Source organism: Leptopilina boulardi, unplaced genomic scaffold, assembly GCF_019393585.1.
Source record: "Leptopilina boulardi isolate dan_hultmark-lab unplaced genomic scaffold, ZJU_Lbou_2.1 LbouV2_278, whole genome shotgun sequence".
NCBI classification, from domain to species: Eukaryota; Metazoa; Arthropoda; class Insecta; order Hymenoptera; family Figitidae; genus Leptopilina; species Leptopilina boulardi.
The window spans coordinates 1,347,117-1,367,538 of record NW_026137838.1 but is presented as its reverse complement, the minus strand read 5'-3'; the positions used below and the strand labels follow the sequence as shown (position 1 = coordinate 1,367,538).

At 23.8% G+C, this 20,422-nt stretch overlaps 2 protein-coding genes across 9 annotated transcripts in view; one reads left to right on the top strand and one right to left on the bottom strand.

The window, feature by feature from the left end:
- LOC127281867 (tryptophan 2,3-dioxygenase) overlaps positions 1 to 20,422 on the top strand; it is a 317,236-nt gene that overhangs the window by 198,930 nt on the left and 97,884 nt on the right. The gene's annotated exons all lie outside the window — the stretch shown is intronic.
- LOC127281865 (multidrug resistance protein homolog 49-like) overlaps positions 1 to 20,422 on the bottom strand; it is an 87,446-nt gene that overhangs the window by 37,044 nt on the left and 29,980 nt on the right. For 3 of the 8 annotated variants that reach the window (XM_051305827.1, XM_051305825.1, XM_051305826.1), the window contains 2 exons: positions 8,248 to 8,384; positions 443 to 512 (listed from right to left, as the gene is read on the bottom strand). In XM_051305827.1, the coding sequence (XP_051161784.1) occupies positions 443 to 512; positions 8,248 to 8,362 (185 nt within the window). In that variant the 5' untranslated portion in view covers positions 8,363 to 8,384. Of the gene's footprint in view, positions 1 to 442; positions 513 to 8,247; positions 8,385 to 16,173; positions 16,651 to 18,973; positions 19,163 to 20,422 lie in introns of those variants that run through there. The other 5 variants (XM_051305829.1, XM_051305828.1, XM_051305832.1 and 2 more) reach the window with 5 other exon arrangements.

The following is a 20,422-nucleotide window of genomic DNA, read 5'->3' as shown; positions in this document are numbered from 1 at the left end:
TCTGTCGGAAGTGCTCTCAAGAACCTATGCAACTGTTCCAATTGAATGGAACCATGTATCTCTTTGCTTGTGAAGAAAGAGAGAGAGAAAGATTTGAATCTCTCTCTCTCTCTCTCTTATTCGCACCAAAAGCGATTTTCAAGCGACCAGCACAGTAACATTTCCTTTCATGTACCATTGAATTTTCGTTTATTTCTCTCTCGCTATATATACACTGCTTTTGCATTTTTGAGTTTTATTTACTTTCCCTTATACGCTTGTTTTTTTTTTTTTTTTTTTTTTTTCTTTCTCTATATACAGTATTTTTTTTCTCCCTCTATATATAGTATATTTATTTCTTCCGTTTCATTGATAAATTTGTAATTTTTGTCATCTATATTTGTGTTTTTGTGTACTATTTGAAAAAAAGATTTTCTTTTAGAAAAAAAAAAAAAATTCGTACATTGGTTCTCCATTTTCTTGTAGCATATATTCCACTTCTCCATTAGCCTTGTCCTTGTCTCGTTGTGTGTCTGGAAAGCGAAATATTTTTACCGTAGACACACGCGTTTATTGTTACTTACTCTCATTTTTGCACCAGAGAATTATAATTTTTTTCTAAATCGAACTTTTATTTATTTTATTATTAAACTGCAAAAAAAAATTTATTCTTTAATTTTTCTCTCTAAATTTGAATTATATTGTTTCCACAACGGGGCGCCAGAAGGAGGTTTAAGGCCAGGTCCAAGTGAGGCAGCGCCATCTACATTGAAACTAAAATTTTGGAAAATTTTCAATAGCCTTTTCTTGAAAACAAGAAGGTAAAATGCTTTTTTCTTTATGGATAATTGATTATTGGCAAGATATACACACCAGCTAAAACTTTTTTTGAGTTAAAATAATAAAAAAAATTCCATGTCAATAAATTAAATATGAGCACTTTTTTCACCAAAAACTGTAACAGTACTTTCTCAGAAATTACAATGAAAAATGCAATTTCCATTTGGAAAATTAATAAACGCTAAAAAATACACGACCTAAGATTTACCAATCACGAAAATAACAAAAAAAAAAAGTATTTTAACATAACATATTTTACTCATTATGACAGCCGTTTGGCAGGTTATATATGTCACCAGACGTTTCGCAGTTTTGCCGAAAGGAGGAGATTGGCGCTGTTGCTAACCACCTGAAATACATAATCTTACCAAAGGGCTGTCACAATCAGTAAAGCAGTATCAATATGTTAAATATTTAATAAAATTTTTTTTTGTTATTTTCGTGATTGGTAAATCTTAGGTCGTGTATTTTTTAGCGTTTATTAATTTTCCAAATGGAAATTGCATTTTTGATTGTAATTTCTGAGAAAATAACTGTTACAGTTTTTATGAAAAAAGTGCTCATATTTAATTTATTGACATGAAATTTTTTTTTATATTTTAACTCAAAAAAAGTTTTAGCTGGTGTATATCTTGCCAATAATCAATTATCCATAAAGGAAAAAGCATTTTACCTTCTTGTTTTCAAGAAAAGGCTGTTGAAAATTTTCCAAAATTTTAGTTTCAATGTATATGGCGCTGCCTCACTTGGACCTGGCCTTAAAAATTCTTTTTGATTATGGTTCTAAGATGAATAAAAAAACTTTTCTCAATAGGTTTTAAAATCAGCTTTTACGTGCCCAATTTAAAACAAATTGAGTTTTAAATATTTAAAAATAGTATTTTATGAGAAACCAGAATTTATTTAATGTATACTTATATGCGTATAGATAATAGATGTTTTAGATTTGGGTTCATATAAATTTATTAACAATGAAGTTATATTCTTGTTTCGTTTTTATATTTATGCTTTTTTCTCGAAACACGAACACTTTTAACAAAATCAGCCAAAATCCTCATCTTATAAACTTCCTAAATCCAAAAAACTGTACGAATCCATAGAAAAACATGGTTGCAAAACAAAAAGTAGAAAAGTAATCTAATAACAGCTGCGACTTTGTGCGCCCTGCATGCTGCTGCCATCTGACGGCGGCAGGAGGTAATGAACCCCTCATTATATTACTTTTCGTTTTGCAATCGTGTTTTTGTATGGATTCGCATAATCATTCGGAATTAGGAAATTTATATAAGATAACGATCTCTAGCTGCTTTTGTAAAAAGTGTCCGTCTTTCGAGAAGAAAGTATTTTAAAATCAATGTTTATCATTTTCACGTTTAGTGCCGTTTTTATAGAGCGATAATTAAAGGTCTCTTCTTGTCAAAAAATTTCAGAGATCATTTGACTCTCAAATAAATTTTGTCACTCTTAAAATCGTTCTTTTAACATTATAATTTAATTTTTTAAAATACACAAACACTACAGCAATATAATTATTTATATGTAAAATTGAAAATAAGTAATTATTTTATCATTTATTGCAGTATTTATTAGATTAAATAAATTCTGATTCCCCATAAAACACTGTTTTAATATAAAAACTCAATTTGTTTTAAATTGGGCACGTAAACTGATTTTAAAAACTATTGAGAAATGTTTGTTATTCATCTAAGAATCATAATTCTAATTTTTTAAAGTTTTTAATTATTTTCTTCTTATATACAGATTTAATTAAAAATATTTTTTCAACGTTTGAGTTATGAATTAGAATTAATTTGATACTAATTAGTAATTATTTATTTACATATAAAACATATAATTCAAATTTAAAGAGTAATTCTCAAAAAAAAAATTTTTGATTGACTAAGGAAAAGAAAAAAAAAACTAAGTAAAACTACACGGAAAAAATCTTTACTTGAAACAGCGATAAGTATCACTAAAACAGAGAAAGTTTTCGCTATTCTAGAGAAACATATCGCTGTTCCAGATAAAGATTTTTTTCCGTGATAAGAAAAAAAATTGTTAACAGAACGGAAATCAATTTCAAAAATAAAAAAAAAATGTAATTTTCCATCCAGTATTATATAAAATATGAAATTTCTTCAGTATTATATATTTAATAAAACTCAAATCTAAATTTACTTTTTATATAATCGAGATTTATATAAAACAATTTATATAAATAAATCAATAAATCCAGAATAATCTGAGTTTTATTAAATATTTTAAACTTTGAATAAATATATTTCTTTAGAAACAAAAAATAGAAAATGACAGTATTTTCAAATATTTTTTCAAATTTTCTTTTTCGAATAAAGAAAAATTACTATTACTAAAAGATCAATATAGTTTTTTTCTTTTTTTTTTGAAAAAGAGAGAGAGAAATTTTATAACGTAGTTCTGGGATCAAAGGATTGATCTCGAGTGATATCAATGAAAAGATAAAAAAAAAAAAAGGAAAAAGGAAATGGTAAAAGGTCTTAATGGAACTCGAACGGCCAAAGAAGAATGTATACACACGCGGGGGCACATCGACAACAAAAGGGATTGAATCGACATCTGTACGTCCGATTAAAGTCGTGATAGACGTTCTAGACATGGATTCGTTTCCTTGCCGCGGTGAATCAAACGCTTCATAAATCACTCAATATGTGTCTACAAAAAAAAACCCCTCTCACATTCATCAATACTTTTAGTATTTCTACTTGAGATATAATAAAAAATTAAATTATGATTCTTTTCTAAATATTTTTATAGCTTTAGAAAATACTTTAGTAATAAGAGTGAAAAATACTTTAATCGTAAGCTTTTGAATACTTATAAGTATTACTTATTACTTACTTTAGTAATACTTAGTAATTCAACATTTTTTTCGAAATATTTTCGAAAAATTTATTTAGTAATACATTAGCAATTACTATTATTTTTAGTAATTACTTTCTGAATATTTAGCTATTTTTAGTAAATTATTACTAAAGTAATTTAGTAAATACTATTTAAGGCAATACTTAGTAATTTAAATTCTTTTCGAAATACTTTTGGTAAAATTTATTTAGTAATACATTAGCAATTACTATTATTTTTAGTAATTACTTTCTGAATATTTAGCTATTTTTAGTAAATTATTACTAAAGTAATTTAGTAAATACTATTTAAGGCAATACTTAGTAATTTAAATTCTTTTCGAAATACTTTTGGTAAAATTTATTTAGTAATACATTAGCAATTACTATTATTTTTAGTAATTACTTTCTGAATATTTAGCTATTTTTAGTAAATTATTACTAAAGTAATTTAGTAAATACTATTTAAGGCAATACTTAGTAATTTAAATTCTTTTCGAAATACTTTTGGTAAAATTTGTTTAGTAATTAATTAGCAATTACTTTTATTTTTAGCAATTACTTTCTGAATATTTAGCTATTTTTAGTAGATTATTACTAAAGTAATTTAGTAAATACTATTTAAGGCAATACTTAGTAATTTAAATTCTTTTCGAAATACTTTTGGTAAAATTTATTTAGTAATTAATTAGCAATTACTTTTATTTTTAGCAATTACTTTCTGAATATTTAGCCATTTTCAGTAAATTGATTACTGGAATAATTTACTAAATACTATTTAAGCCAATACTTTAGTAATATACTCAGTAATTGTAATTTATTTTGAAATACTATAATTTTTAAAGCTTTAAAAAATACTTTAGTCAAAAGCTTTTAAATATTTAAGTAAATACTTTAGTAATTCTTAGGAATACTTAGTAATTACTTTAGCAAATACTTTGGTAATTAGTTTCTAAATAGGGGAGACCGGGGCTGAAAGTGCCGGGGGTAAGTTGTGCCGATAGGAATATCTCAAAAAGAAAATTTTTTTTTTGAAAAGTGGAAGTGAGAGAAGTATTGTTTTACTTATGCGCATCTTTGGCAACTATTTTGATTTTGTTTGCTTTATGGAATAATTAGCTGTTAGTAATTTGGTGCTTTGGCGTCACTTACGTGCAAGTTTTCATGTTTACACTTTTTGGTCTATTTTTTGCATTTTTAAAGATATCGATACGTATTTTTTTTTAAAATGATCCAAATTTATCGAGGGATTCAATGGTGTATTGATCTTAACATTTTATTTATCTACTTTTTTAATATATGATAAAAAGTGAGCGTTGACGCAACGAGGTTAATTGTGCCTTTCGCTTGGGGCTGGTTGTGCCGCTGTCAATCGCTACATAACCATAATCTATACTATTGCCTCGTTTGTTCGAATAGTTATTCCAACCCGAAATCAAGAGAAAAGTTGATTCAATGCATAGTTTGCAAAAACTGGGCACATTTAAAATGTGTGAAGTGTAAAAAAAGGGTCAATTGTGTGTCAATTGTAATTTCAATAAATCGCATTCGGAATAAGTATTTACGCCTTAAAAACTATTTATTAATCAGAAAGTAGAGTTTTTACACTTAATTAACGATACAAATAATTATTTGAAAAAATATTTTAAAAGACTGATTAATTATGTAATTGTAAAATTTAAGTCAGAAATGTTTATTTATTTATAAAAATCTATAAGTGTTACGATTGTTGGAAAAATCTTTTGAATGTTTATAATAAAAATACTTATTACGAAAACTATATTTTAAGTGACTGACTAACTATGTAATTATAGAATATAAGTCAGAAATTGTTTATTTTTACCTACTAAAAGTGGTACTAAAATCTAGAAATCCTAAGATTGTTCACAAAAACCTTTAAATGTTTATAAAAATATATTAATAAATAATATTAAATCATATATTGGAAATAATTATTTTATTTCTTACACGTAAAATCATTTGCTTCAAGTTAAGCAACTACAAAATCTGGGCGGCACAACCGACCCAGGCGTCGGCACAACTCTCCCCAGGGCGTAGCTCGATGTGTCGCTTCGCCTCGCTGCAGAAAATCAATTTTTACAAAAAAACTATTCAATATTATCAAAAAATAATACTGGATTCAAAAACTACATTAAATTTCACAAAAGATAGACTATGAAGTAAAATAAAAAGTTGTCATTTTACTAGTATTTTCTTTAGTTTTCTCAAAATCGGCACTTTCAGCCCCGGTCTCCCCTACTTCAATTAAATATTATAGTAATTTTAAAAATTTGTTATTAAATAATTCAATAATATATACTAAATATTGTTTAAATACTTTAGTAAATACTTTATTAGTAAAGGATTGAAAATTATTAGATAATAAGGTTTTTTCATTTTTAGCTAATACTTTTGTAGTTTAAATACCTAAGCAAATACTTTAGTAATATCAGATAATTCGTTTTTAATTATGTAAATAAAATTTGCCTTGTAATTATTTAGTAAATACTTTAGTAAAATTTAATTAATATTTTCTAAATACTTTACTGAATACTTAACTAAATATTTTAGTAATTTTCACCAAAATGATTATAAATACTTATTTTTAATACTTGAACAATATTTTATATTTTTTCAAATTCTTTAGCAAATACTTTAATAAAATTCAGTAATAATTGATTTCGGAATACTGAATTGAATTACATACTTTAGTAAATACTAAAGTATTTGATTTTAGTATTTTCTTTCAGTATTTTTTTCAGTATTTGCTTTTAGTATTTCCTTTTAGTATTTGCTTTTAGTATTTGCTATTAGTATTTTCTTACTAAAGTAATACACAGAAATAGTAATTTTTCTCTAAATACTTTAGTTGGACAATATATTAACCTATTAATTCATAATTAATTTTCTTATTTATTTAGTAATTTATAATTAGTTTTAAAAATTAGTAACTTTTTCAGAAAAAAATTTATTAACTCTCGCAATTTTTACTAATTTTAACCCCACTTGGAAAGCTTCCCCGGAAAGTGCCTCCTGGAGGTTCTATCAGAATTCCACCGGAACTTCCAACGTAATTCCGTCGGAATTCCATCGGAGTTCCAAAGAATTTCCAAAGAATTTCCTATGGGATTCCGACGGAATTCCGATTAATTTTTTCAAAATGTTTAAAGTCCTAATTCCGTCGGAGTTCCAAAGAATTTCCTGTGGGATTCCGACAGAATTCGACGGATTCCGATCAATTTTTTCAAAATTTTTAGAGTCCTAATTCCGTCGGAATTCCGTTGGATTTCCGTCGGAAAGATTCCCCGGTAAGTGCCCCCTGGAGGTTCTATCAGAATTCCGCCGGAACTTCCAACGTAATTCCGTCGGAGTTCTAAAGAATTTCCCATGGAATTCCAACGGAATTCCAACGGAATTCCGATTAATTTTTTCAAAATTTTTAAAGTCCTAATTCCGTTGGAATTTCGTCGGAATCCCATTGGAAATTCTTTGGAACTCCGATGGAATTCCGACGGAATTACGTTGGAAGTTCCGGCGGAATTCTGATAGAACCTCCAGGGGGCACTTTCCAGGGAATCTTTCCAAGTGGGACATAATCATTAGTAAATACTTGGATAGAATTAATTAATTTTTCTTATTTTATCCTTAAAATTTCTTTCATTCTTTTTTACCACCTAACAAATTAATTAGTTCCTCTTTCTAATTAAATTAAATTCTATGAGAAAAGTTGTAAATTTTTTTTCTTTTTTTCTTTTTTTTTTAATACAATTTCATTCGAAGTGCATTCACGCCCGAAGGGTTTAGTAAAATTTACTGGAATCTTGAAGGAAAAATGGGATTTAAGATACTGCTTCGAAAAGTCGTGTCGAGGAAATTCCCGATGGAGCTCCATTAGCGATGTAATTGCCATTTTCCAAAGTTTCTCCCGACAAAACTACGCGATCGCGGCTGACTGAATCTTTATATATCATCGCGGAACCAGAACATCCTGATTACCGATTTCAAGTCTCGTTTCTATGTGACCTAAACTTTATAAATATACGAATGAATTCACATATAAAATGTGAAATGACGATTTGATGTGCCCATAATAATTTTCTGTTTCTTTTTTTTTCATCCCTATTGGGTACAGGAAAAGGATATCGTAAAATATACAAATTTTCTACGTTCTAAATTTTCTCTATCTTTTTTTGTTTTTCGTGAATTTATATTCATTCTCGATAATCTCATTTAAATAAATTTTCAATTTTCTTCGATATTTACAAATTATTGAAATTCAACAATTTTTTCAAAAAATAGTCCAAGAATAAAAATCATTAATTTATCATTTATAATTCTTAATAGAAATTAATAGGAGAAAATTTGTAAAAAAAAAAAATTACATTTTTTTTTACATTTCAAAGAATAAATAAATTAAATATATATTTTTCCCCAACTGAATATTAAAATTAGATTCGAGATAATATTTACTTTTTAAAAAAAAATTTTATTATTAAAAAAAATTGATTAAAAATAATTGATAAATAATTAAATGATAAGAATTACTTACACCTCGAGTGGATTTTTTCTGATCGTTTGGAGTTTATTTTGTGGGGTTCCATTTGGATATCCTGTGGATGAGTCTCGCGAGGATTCGAGGACCACTGATAAATTCGCTGTGTCATCGCGCATTCTCAGTTAACAACTCTGTAATAAAATAATAAAAAAATTATTATTTGCAACATTTTCTTTTTTATCCTTAATTCTATAATTACAAGAATTTATTTCCATAAATATTATTTTCAGATTTTTTCATTATTTGGCAAAATAAATTTTTTTTTTAAATAAATTTAATTTAATTTAAAATTTCATTTAATTTTTCAAAAAAATTATTTTTCGAGAAAATTAGAATAAATAATTCTTTATTCTGTATTAATTTTGGATTAAAATATTTTTTAACACTTATATAAATATTTATATAGAAAAAAAATATAATTTTGTAGATAATTTTTTTTATAGTTTTTTTTTTTTTTTAATTTAAATAATATATTTCAATTTATTAACCATATTACCTAATAAATAATAATTTTTTAAGAATTTTACAATATAAAAAACAAATAATTGAGCAATATTAGAAAACGAACAACTGTTTCTATAAATTATAGAATTTAAAGAATATATAAATATTTTATCAAAAAATATTATATCTATAAATATAATTCTAGGCAGTATAAAATGGCAAAAATTTATCATCAATTAAATTATTATAATTCTCTTATTTCTGTTACAATAAAACAGAAAGTGAATAAAAAATTTTTTATCTCGTTTGGGTAATTTTTCATTTCAAAAAAAAAAAACTGATTAATAATTTAATTAACAACTATAATTGATTAAAATAATTGGATAATTTATTTGAATAAATTAATTTATAGTTAGATATAAATAAATATAAAAAAAAATATATACATAATGAAAATATTTACATTTGTGATATTATGCATTGTGTTAATTACACTAAATTTTCACTGGACCGATGGATCGGGAAGTAATTGGTTTTCTTATTATGACCTTACCAGCTACGCAGCAGCAAAAAGTATATAAAATATTAATATTATTATTAATAAAAAAAATTAAAAATATTTTGTTTTATAATTGGTCTTTATAAAAATAATTGAATGATTTTTGTATTTTTATAAGAATTTTTTTTCCTTTTGTAGGATACTGTTATAAAAAGACAGATTCAGGAACCTATAAATGTGTATTTAACACCGGAGAATACAATGAGGAACAGCATGCTGCGTGTGAGTATTTTTAAATCATATTCGTAATTGATAAAAAATATTAGAGCTATATTAATAATAATAATAATAATTATTATTATTATTATTATTACTATAGCTGAGACAATTTTTTTTCTTTTTTATAGGGCACTGCATTGAGGAGACTGCAACTACCTTTCGTTGTAGATAAAAATATACCTATATAATATAACCAAATTTTATTTTTATATAAGAATAAAAATAAATAAAAATAATATACACAAGAAAAAAAATTTTCGTTTTGTCATATTCACAATGAAAATTATAATAAAATAAATTAAAATAATTATCTTATTTGTTTTGAGTTTTATTTCCAATATATAACCAACAATAGATTTTTATTTCTATTTATTTATATTTATAAAAAAAAAAATTTTTCAGTAAAAAACATATTAATTTTTTTTTTAAATAAAAATTTTTATTGTTATTTTTATAAACCTTTGCATTTTTTTGTGTACTAAAAAATTTTTATTTGTCGTTAAATTATTCACTTGGAAAATAAAAGAAAAAAAAAGGAGTAAAATTTATCATCGATTACATTAGTTTGAAAGTTTCTGTTACAATAAAACAGAAAGTGAATTAAAAAAAAATATTAATCCATCGTATCTCGTTTGTTAATTTTTCTTTACAAAAAAAAAATGATAATTTTGTTAATTATTATTTACCCGAATTTTAATATTATATATTTATAATTATAAAATAAAATACCATATCTTAATTCAAAAAAAAGAAGTATTTTTAAAAATTAAAAGTCATTAATTCATTTTTATTAATTTATAAATAATAAGGTAATAAAAAAAAAATTTAGAAATTTTTGCGTGCAATTTAACAAAAACCGGAAACTTTTTTTCTGATTATTTGAATGTTCTCTTTTTGAAAAATGTACTTTAACCTTTATACGATTGTTAGTCTTTTGCTTGCCAATAAACGTAGGCGCGTGCAATGATGACCTGAAAAGATGACTAAAAATAATTTTCACGAAACCTTTGCCAGAAAAGAACATTTCGCTAATAATTCCTCATTTCCTTTTCTTTAATAATATATATATATTTAAATTTTCACATTTATTAATATACATGAATAATAAAAATAATACTGAATTATTATAAACATTTATTTTGTCTCTATAAATAGACGTTTCAAAAATTTAAATTCAAGAAAAAAATACTTATATCTATTTTTTATCTTTTCATGAAAAAAAAAATTTTAATTAAAAGAATTAAAAATTTTTTGTTGTATTTTCCTTCAGTTGGTGAATTTTTTATTTGTTTTTTAGTTTTAGTATAAAATAATATGTTTTAGTTTAGTTGGACGAAGGATTACTATATATATATATATATATATAGTAAACCATGTGACACAGAGGAAGTTGCTTTTCAAGGGGTAATTGAGTTGAGAGGGTGCAAAAGTGGTAGGATCCATTCTCGTCCTGCGGTTCAACTTGTGGGGGGACGTACCACGCTCGCGGGTGCGACAAAACGCTACGAAGCCTGTTCTCGTATCTCTCTCTCTCTCTCTCTCTCCCTCAAACTCACTTCCGCTTTTCCTTCCGGTTCTATGCTCATTGATGATTTACAACTATTGTTACAAAATTTCTCAAACTCAACAAGCCTCATTTATTATATGTCCCTATAGGTATTTTCACCATCAAAAACTATTTTAAACACCTTGCTGTTCAAATTATATATTCAATAATTAATTAATCTGAATTTTTAGTTTTTTTTTTTTAAATAATTCCAAAACATCCCCTTCTGTTCTCTTTAAAATTGATGATAAGTAAAAGTTGAACTCCAATCGAAGGAAATTCGATCGAAAGAAATTCAATCGTAGAAAACTTGATCGAAAAAATGTCAATTGAAGAAATTTCAATCATAGGAAACTCGATCGAAGAAACTTCAATCCATGGAACCTTATTCGAAGGAACCTAATTCGTAAGAACCTAAATTAAAAAAATTCATTCGAAGGAACCTTATTCGAAGAAACCTAATTCGTAAGAACCTCAAAAAAATCCATTCGAAGGAACCTTATTAGAAGGAACCTTATTCGAAGAAACCTTATTCGAAGGAACCTTATTCGAAGAAACTTAATTCGTAAGAACCTCAATTAAAAAAATTCATTCGAAGGAACCTAATTCGTAAGAATCTCAATTAAAAAAATTCATTCAAAGGAACCTAATTCGTAAGAACCTCAATTAAAAAAATTCATTCATAGGGACGTTATTCGTAGGAACCTTATTCGAAGGAACCTAATTCGTAAGAACCTCAATTAAAAAAATTCATTCGAAGGAACCTAATTCGTAAGAACCTCAATTAAAAAAATTCATTCATAGGGACGTTATTCGAAGGAACCTTATTCAAAGGAACCTTATTGGAAGGAATCTTATTCGAAGGAACCTTATTCGAAGAAACCTTATTCGTAAGAACCTAAATTAAAAAAATTCATTCGAAGGAACCTTATTCGAAGAAACCTAATTCGTAAGAACCTCAAAAAAATCCATTCGAAGGAACCTTATTAGAAGGAACCTTATTAGAAGGAACCTTATTCGAAGAAACCTTATTCGAAGAAACTTAATTCGTAAGAACCTCAATTAAAAAAATTCATTCGAAGGAACCTAATTCGTAAGAATCTCAATTAAAAAAATTCATTCAAAGGAACCTAATTCGTAAGAACCTCAATTACAAAAATTCATTCATAGGGACGTTATTCGTAGGAACCTTATTCGAAGGAACCTAATTCGTAAGAACCTCAATTAAAAAAATTCATTCAAAGGAACCTAATTCGTAAGAACCTCAATTAAAAAAATTCATTCATAGGGACGTTATTCGAAGGAACCTTATTCCAAGAAACTTCAATCGAAGGAACCTTATTCTAAAGAACCTGATTCGTTAGAACCTCAATTAAAAAAATTGATTCATAGGGACGTTATTTGAAGGAACCTTAATCGTAGCCACCTCAATCGAAGAAAGCTCAATCAAGGAAATTTTTCGATCGAAGGAACCTCAATCAAAGGGATTTAAATTGAAGAAATCTAATTCGAAGGAACCTAATTTGAAATAATCTCAATCGAAGGAACTTCCATCGTAGAATTCTAATTCGAAGGAACCTCAATCAAGGAGGCGCGATTTGAAGGAATCTCAATTAAAAGAACCTCGATCGAAGAAACTTCAATCGTAGAATTCTAATTCGAAGGAACGTCAATCAAAGAAACCTCAATCGAAGGAACCTTATTCGACGTAACCTCGATCAAAGGAATACAATTTGAAGGAACCTCAATCGAAGAAACCTCAATAGAAAAAATTTTAATCGAAGAAACTTTGAGTCGTAGAAATTCCAATCAAAGGAACAATAAAAAAATGGTTTATTCCCTTTTTTATGAAAAATATAAATGCTTTGTTGTGTTTGATTTTTTTTTTTTGTTTTTTGTATGTCAAATATAAACGCATACAATATATATTTAAAAAAAAAGAAAATAATCGCTTCTTTTGAAATATGTTTTCTGTTAAAAGGCAGGAGGGAGGGGAATTGTAAAAAACTTTTCTACGTGCCAAACCAATGGAAATTCCCTTCAATGTTATAACATACGCGACATATAATCGTTAAAAGCCGAAGAGACATGTCTGTATTTTGCCTACGGCTGCGTTGCGAAAACTTGTCTGCCAGATTTAAAGTTGAAAACTGGACCCGTTTTTTTGGGAGGGGGGGGGAAAGAGAAATTTTAAATAAAATATTCAAAATAATTGAAAAATTTACAAATAATTTCATTGTTATTTTTTTAAAAAAATCAATTGAATTAACAAATAAATATAATTTTATATTTTATAAATATATTTTTATATTTTGTAAATATATTTTTATATTTATTTATATTTGTTTATATTTATAAAAAAAAAAAAAATTTCCAGTGAAAAAATAATTTTTTTAAGATAAAAATTTTTATTCTTATTTTTATATACTTGTGCATTTTTTTTGTGTACTAAAAAATTTTTATTTGTCGTTAAATTATTCATTTGGAAATAAAAAAAAAAAGTAAATAATAATGACTATATTGTAAGGAAAAAAAATTATAAAATAAAATTATGTTCACGTAAATGATAAAATCTTTTCAAATAGAACGAAAGAGTGATTTATATTTAATGAATAATAATGTTTAAACCTGACACAATGGAAAATTAAGTTAACATAATACTTAAAATTCCATTTCATTGTTCAATATATAACTAATCAATTTAATTTAAAAATCTACTTTACAATCCTGTCCATTTGCAAATTAATTATAAACCGAATTTTTTTTTTTTTTTTTTTTTATAAAATTATATAAAATTCGTAATTTAATATTAAATAAATTTAAAAAAATATATTTTTCAGAAAAATTACAAATTGAATGTTAAATAAAATTTGAAAATTAATTTGATTTTATTTATTTCTAAATTTATGTATATATTAGTTTCGAAAAAAAAAATGTTTTCAAAACTCTCTGCAAAAATCTATTTCTCCTGAGTTCACATAAAAATCTCAAACAGATGCTCGCGCAAGTAAACTAAGAAAAAAAATAGCCTGCTTGGAAGCTTCTTAGCTTGAGAGTGAAAATAAACGAGAGCTTTTTGGGTTGAAAAACGAGAAAATATGAGGGGAATATAAATTCGAAAAAAAATGTGGCTTCCGAGTTTTAGGATAAATTTTTGACTTTTTTTTTACATATATAATAAAGCCTCGAGATAAACTAAAGTATTAAATGTGGAATGGGATGCTTTAATTGGTCCAGGGAGTTGCGTTATAATTGGTTCTGGGACTCGACGCAGCCCTAAGCAAATAATAATCCTTTTGGATAAGACTTGACCTAATCTCGGTTATGGGAAACCACCTGATATATATTACACACGTATATATTTAATATATAAATTGAATTACAAAATTTTATTATTTAGTAATAAAATCATTAGAAAAAAAAATTAATTAATTTATTGAAATTATTTTAATTATTAAATGAAATAAATAATAAAACAATTAATAAAAATTTATAAAATAAGGACCAATTATGCAAAAAAAGAATGAAAAATAAATTTGACTATTAGGATTTTTTTTCTCTTGATATGTTCAAAATATTAAATTTTGAAAAAAGGAATTTTTTTTTTTTTTTAATCAGTCACAGAAAATTTCTATTGTGAATTGAAAAAAATGTGAAAGAATTGACGTTACAATGGATCGTCTGTTAATCTATCTGATGGAGTGGATTATTTTTCACCAAGTTTTTTTTTTACAGCAGAAAAATATTTTAATCAAAAGCTATTAAAGACAAATGAATAGGTTTTGTGAAAAAAAAAAATTGTGTAATTAACACGACAGCTGATTGATATAATATTTATAAAAACATGGAACTAAAAAGAAAAATGCAATTGAAAATTTTTCTAAATACAATTGAATTAATAATTCAATTGAATAAATAATAATTGTTTCTTTTTTTATTATTTTTTATCCCATATATAGTCCAGTTAGGACGGCGGGAAGTTATTATTACTGTAATAAATAATAAATAAATAAATAAATAAATAATTAAATTATTATATTAGTAATATTATAAATAGTTAATTTATTATATAAAAAACAAAATTAATAACTATTTTATTATATTAGTAATATAATTAATTATAATTTAATTAATTATTTAATTAATTAATTAATTTTTTTTTTTTTTTTTTTTTTTTTTTTTTTTTTTAATAAATATTGATTAAAAATTCCAATTTTCCAATTATTATAAATGTGGGAAAATTAAAAACAAAAAATGGCTAATTTAATGTATTAACTGTTTATCATTGTCAGTGAACAATAATTGAAAAACATTAATAGAAGAAACCTCTTAAGAATGATTGATAAATGAATCACAGATTAGAGGCTTTTATTTGTTTTCCTCAAGTGTAATGCAGTAAGTTTCCGATTTTCATAATTTTCATCAATCACATCTATATATATATATACAACATTTATGATCTCCCGGAAATTTGAGAAGAAAGCAAACAATCATAACGTGGAATTTTTGTTTTGATAAATGACACGTTCTTTATTATGACCAAAAGTATTCGCGAAGCAATGTTTAATTGATTCAACATTATCATATATAATCAAATTTCCATTAGGCTTCAAAATCATTATGCAATAATTAATTAAAATTTTCAATTTTTTTTTTTAAATTTATAAAAATTAAAATTTACAAGTTTAAAAATTTATAAAAATTAAAAATTATAAATTTAAAAATTTATAAACATTAAAAATTATAAATTTAAAAATTTATAAAAATTGTAAATTTTTTAAATTTACAAATTTATAAAAATAAAAAATTTATAAATTGAAAAACTTATAAAAATTTGTAAATTTACAAATAATTTTTTTGGTTCTTTTATTTAAATTTTATTATACTACAATTTAATTTCATTCATAAGAATTAATTTTCTACTGATCATCAATTATTTTGCATATTTTTCATAGAGGTAGTATTTTTTTCACGTATTCATTTATTTTCCCCAATATTTTTGTATTAACAAAAATTGATCCTTTTTTTATTTTTCAAAGTAATTCATTTTATTTTTCCTTTTTTAGAAATAAATTTTAGAATTTTTTTTTTTTTTTTTTTTAGAAAAAAATAATAAAAAAAAAAACAAAATCAATCTATAAAGAAAAAATACCTGAACACGGCTACTGTTTCCAATCAATATCCCAAATGTGTCTGATATGAACGACTCTTGTGAACTCTGATAATGAGTTAACCGGGCCCTTCATAAGTGTCCTTCTCGATAAACGTGATACACTTTTTTTTTTCTTTACTTCCGTCTTTTCTCGCGCACTCACAGCACACTTATAAAAGCACTTGTGAAAAAAAAAAAATTACTCGAGATGAAATTTTTTTTCGAGGTTAACTATTTTTCTATTTTCTATAAAAATATATATATATACATATACAATGTCAAAAACACTGCGATATAATTTTCGCGGTTTTTTTTTTGAGTAACGTAAAATAAATTAAAAATTCAATTGATCGCGCAGTGACTGTGTGAAATACTGAAGATTTCCTCTGTCAGTCTTTCCTTTTATACTAAAGTGGAAGACACCTTAATGAGCCGATAACACGTATTTATATGTTGACAATATTAACTTCGTTGACACTGCTTTGACAGGAAATTAGGAAAAAAAAAAAAAATTTTTTTCAGTTACGGTCAACTAAATTACCATATCGTTAATATTTTTCCTATTACTGTTTACTAAATATTATACAATCACGAAAACTGCATTAAAAAAAAAATTATTAATTAATCTATTTATTTTCAAACAAGAAATAAATTGTTCCTGTAAAAAATTTTATTCACAATTTTTCTCAAATTTTGATTTAAAAAAAAAAAATAAAGATCACTAATTTTCTTTTTTTGCCAAAAAAGTGACGGAAAAAATTTTTTTCGAGAAAACTTTTTTTTGTCACTTCTCGGCGAAATAAATAATTAAAGGACTAAAATTAAAGAGACAGAAGTATGTAATTTAAAATATAGGTTATAATTTTCTTGTTCTGATAATAATTACTGTCGAGTGACGCCAATAATAATTTTGATGGGATAATCATTATTATATTTTGAAATAAATTGACTTATTAAAGCAATATTGAATGACAAATAATTTCTCATCAGAGGTTATTAAAAAACAAATTTAAGAAATTTATAAGTAATTTCTAAATTGAAATTTAGAAATTCTAAATTAAAATAATAAATTTGAAATTTCCATGTAAAAAATGATTTTTTTTTAGCTTTAAAAATAAATAATATTCACAATATTACTATTAATAAAAATACGAAAAAATTATTCTGCAGAACTTATTTAAAATTTTATTTTAATTTCATTCCAACTCGATAGAACTATTATTTTTCCAAACAAAAGTGAAATATGTTTCTCTCAATTCCTATTGATGTTTAAAATTGAAAATAATAAAATGAGACAATAACATTGTATAAAGTGCAGGAAACTCGTAACGAGTAATTTAATTTTTCTTCTCTTTAAAAAAAAAAAAAAAAAAAAAAAAAAAATATCTAATAAAATAATAAAGCCCTTAATTGTTAATTAGAAATTAACATAAAATAATAATAAATAATAATAAATAATTGTAATGAAAAATATTAATAATAAAAAATAATAATAATAATATGCGAAAGTTGTTGAAAAATGAATATAATAACAAGGGAGAATTTAATTGATTTGATTTTTATGAAAATCAGGAAATGCGCCACGATCTCTTGTCTAGGGTAACATTGACCCCTAAAAAAAGAAAGAGGTTCAAGGCCACGTGCTCGAAGGCACATCAAGGTCTCAAGGTCTAGGTCGTCGGTGAAGCAGACACCTACCCACTGCAGAACTATCGATTACCCCACTTTTTTTCTAAAACTCTTTTTTTTAATTTTCTCCCCAAAAAAAATGCATTTTTTATACAGTTAAAAAAAATTTCACTACTCACTATATTTCAGTATTAATATAATAAAACAATTTTTCAATTACGTTTATAATAATAATAATAATAATTGTAATAATAATTATTATAATAATAATTATTATAATAATTATTATTATTATAATTATTTTAATAATTATTATAATATAACCAATATTATTAAAAACAACGAATAACGAATATTATTAATAACAATAATAAAATAATTAAAATTTGTTTTTTTTTCTTTTGTTTTTACTCAATTATTTAATGAATGATATATTAATTTTTTATAAATTACCATTTATTTTTCTTAAATTTCATATTTAAATTTTATATTGTTTTATTTATCGAAACAATATGGAAAATTATTATTAAATTAAAAATATGAATATAATATGATATAAAATAAAATTTGGCGAATTTTTTTAAAATAAAACTAAATTAAATTTTTTCATACATATAAATAGGGTAAATATTAAAAAAAAAAAAAAAATTCAAAAATTATTCATTGCAAACATTTAAATAATTAAATATAAAGCTTTTCTGTTAATGACAAACAAACGAATAAATAAAAAAATTAAATGAATAAATTCCATTGTCGATGATGTTATATATAAAAGCACAAAAATAATTTTAATTTACAAACAGAACATAATTGATATAAATAAATTCATATATATTTTTATAAAAAAGAATAATTTCAATAAATTTTATTTAAAAATTAAATATCAATAAATTAACAAATAAATGAAAAATTAAATAAATAATCGATTTAAAAAAAATAAGGACTAATTATTTAATTATTATTAATTTATTGATTAATTCATTTATTCATTTGTTTATTAAATTATTTATTTATTAGTTTTTTTTGATAAAAAATATTTTTATTATTTATAATTTTATATTATTGTTATTAATTATTATTTTATTATTTATTATATTATTGTCCTTAATTATTATTTTATTATTTATTATATTATTGTTATTAATTATTATTTATTTTTTTCAACATTGACCTTGTGAAAAGGTCAACTGTGAAGAAAATAAGGAAGCGCTTCGCGTTGACAAATCGCGTCGTTGCCGATATTATACAATGACCCGGTATTTTTTTTTTCCTATGTCTACCTATATATAAATTTTTTTTTTTTTCAAACGGAACCGTAAGGGTTAAAAGCGTTCGAACGACTGACGCCACAACGATTCAACATCTAGACAGTTACGCAACGGCGCCGCTCTTACCCCTCAATACATAAAGCATCGTCGTCGACGTCGACGACAACGACAACGACGACGACGACGCTCTCAGCATGTCCACGGGAAGAAGATCATCTCTTAACGTCTAGACAAACTAGTTGAAACCGGCGCGATCTAGTAAAGGCGTGTCATCAAAGAAATTGCGTTACGATGCGGGGGCGGATGTCGCGATACAAGGGTTGCTGTACTTCCCAAAATCACGTCATCATCATCACTTTTCTGACGAACCAATAATAATAATGATAATAATATTACTAAAAATCATCATTAATTTAAAAAATAAAAACGAAATTTATTTGAAAATTTAATCATTAATTAATTAATTATTTATAATAAATTATTTATTACTAATTATTTATAATTAATTATTAATTATTTGTAATTATTTATGATTAATTATTTTTAATTAATTACAATTAATTATTTATAATTAACTATTTGTAATTAATTACAATTAATTACAATTAATTATTTATAATTAAATATTTATTATTAATTACAATTAATTACAATTAATTATTTATAATTAATTATTTGCAATTAATTACAATTAATTATTTATAATTAATTATTTGTAATTAGTTACAATTAATTATTTATAATTAAATATTTGCAATTAATTACAATTAATTATTTATAATTAAATATTTATTATTAATTACAATTAATTATTTGCAATTAATTACAATTAATTATTTATAATTAATTATTTGTAATTAGTTACAATTAATTATTTATAATTAAATATTTGTAATTAATTACAATTAATTATTTATAATTAAATATTTATTATTAATTAGTTGTTACTAATTATTTATATTTATTTATAATTAACTATTAATTAATTATGCTTCATACTTAACAAATTATTATTAATTATTTGCAATTAATTAATTAATTATAAATTAATTGTTTGTAAATAATTATAGTAAACAATGGTGAATTTGTTTGATAATTTTTATCAGCGCGATTTAATAAAAACTGCTATCAATAATGATGGTACCAAATTGTAATTTGAATCAATGGTAATTTAAATTAATAATAATTGCAATTAATGGTAATTTTAATTTATTATAATTTAAAACAATTGTTATTTAAATAAATTTTTATGTGAAATAAATTTTTATTTGAATAAATTGTTATTTAAACTAATTGTTTATTAAATAAATTGTTATTTAAACTAATTGTTTATTAAATAAATTGTTATTTAA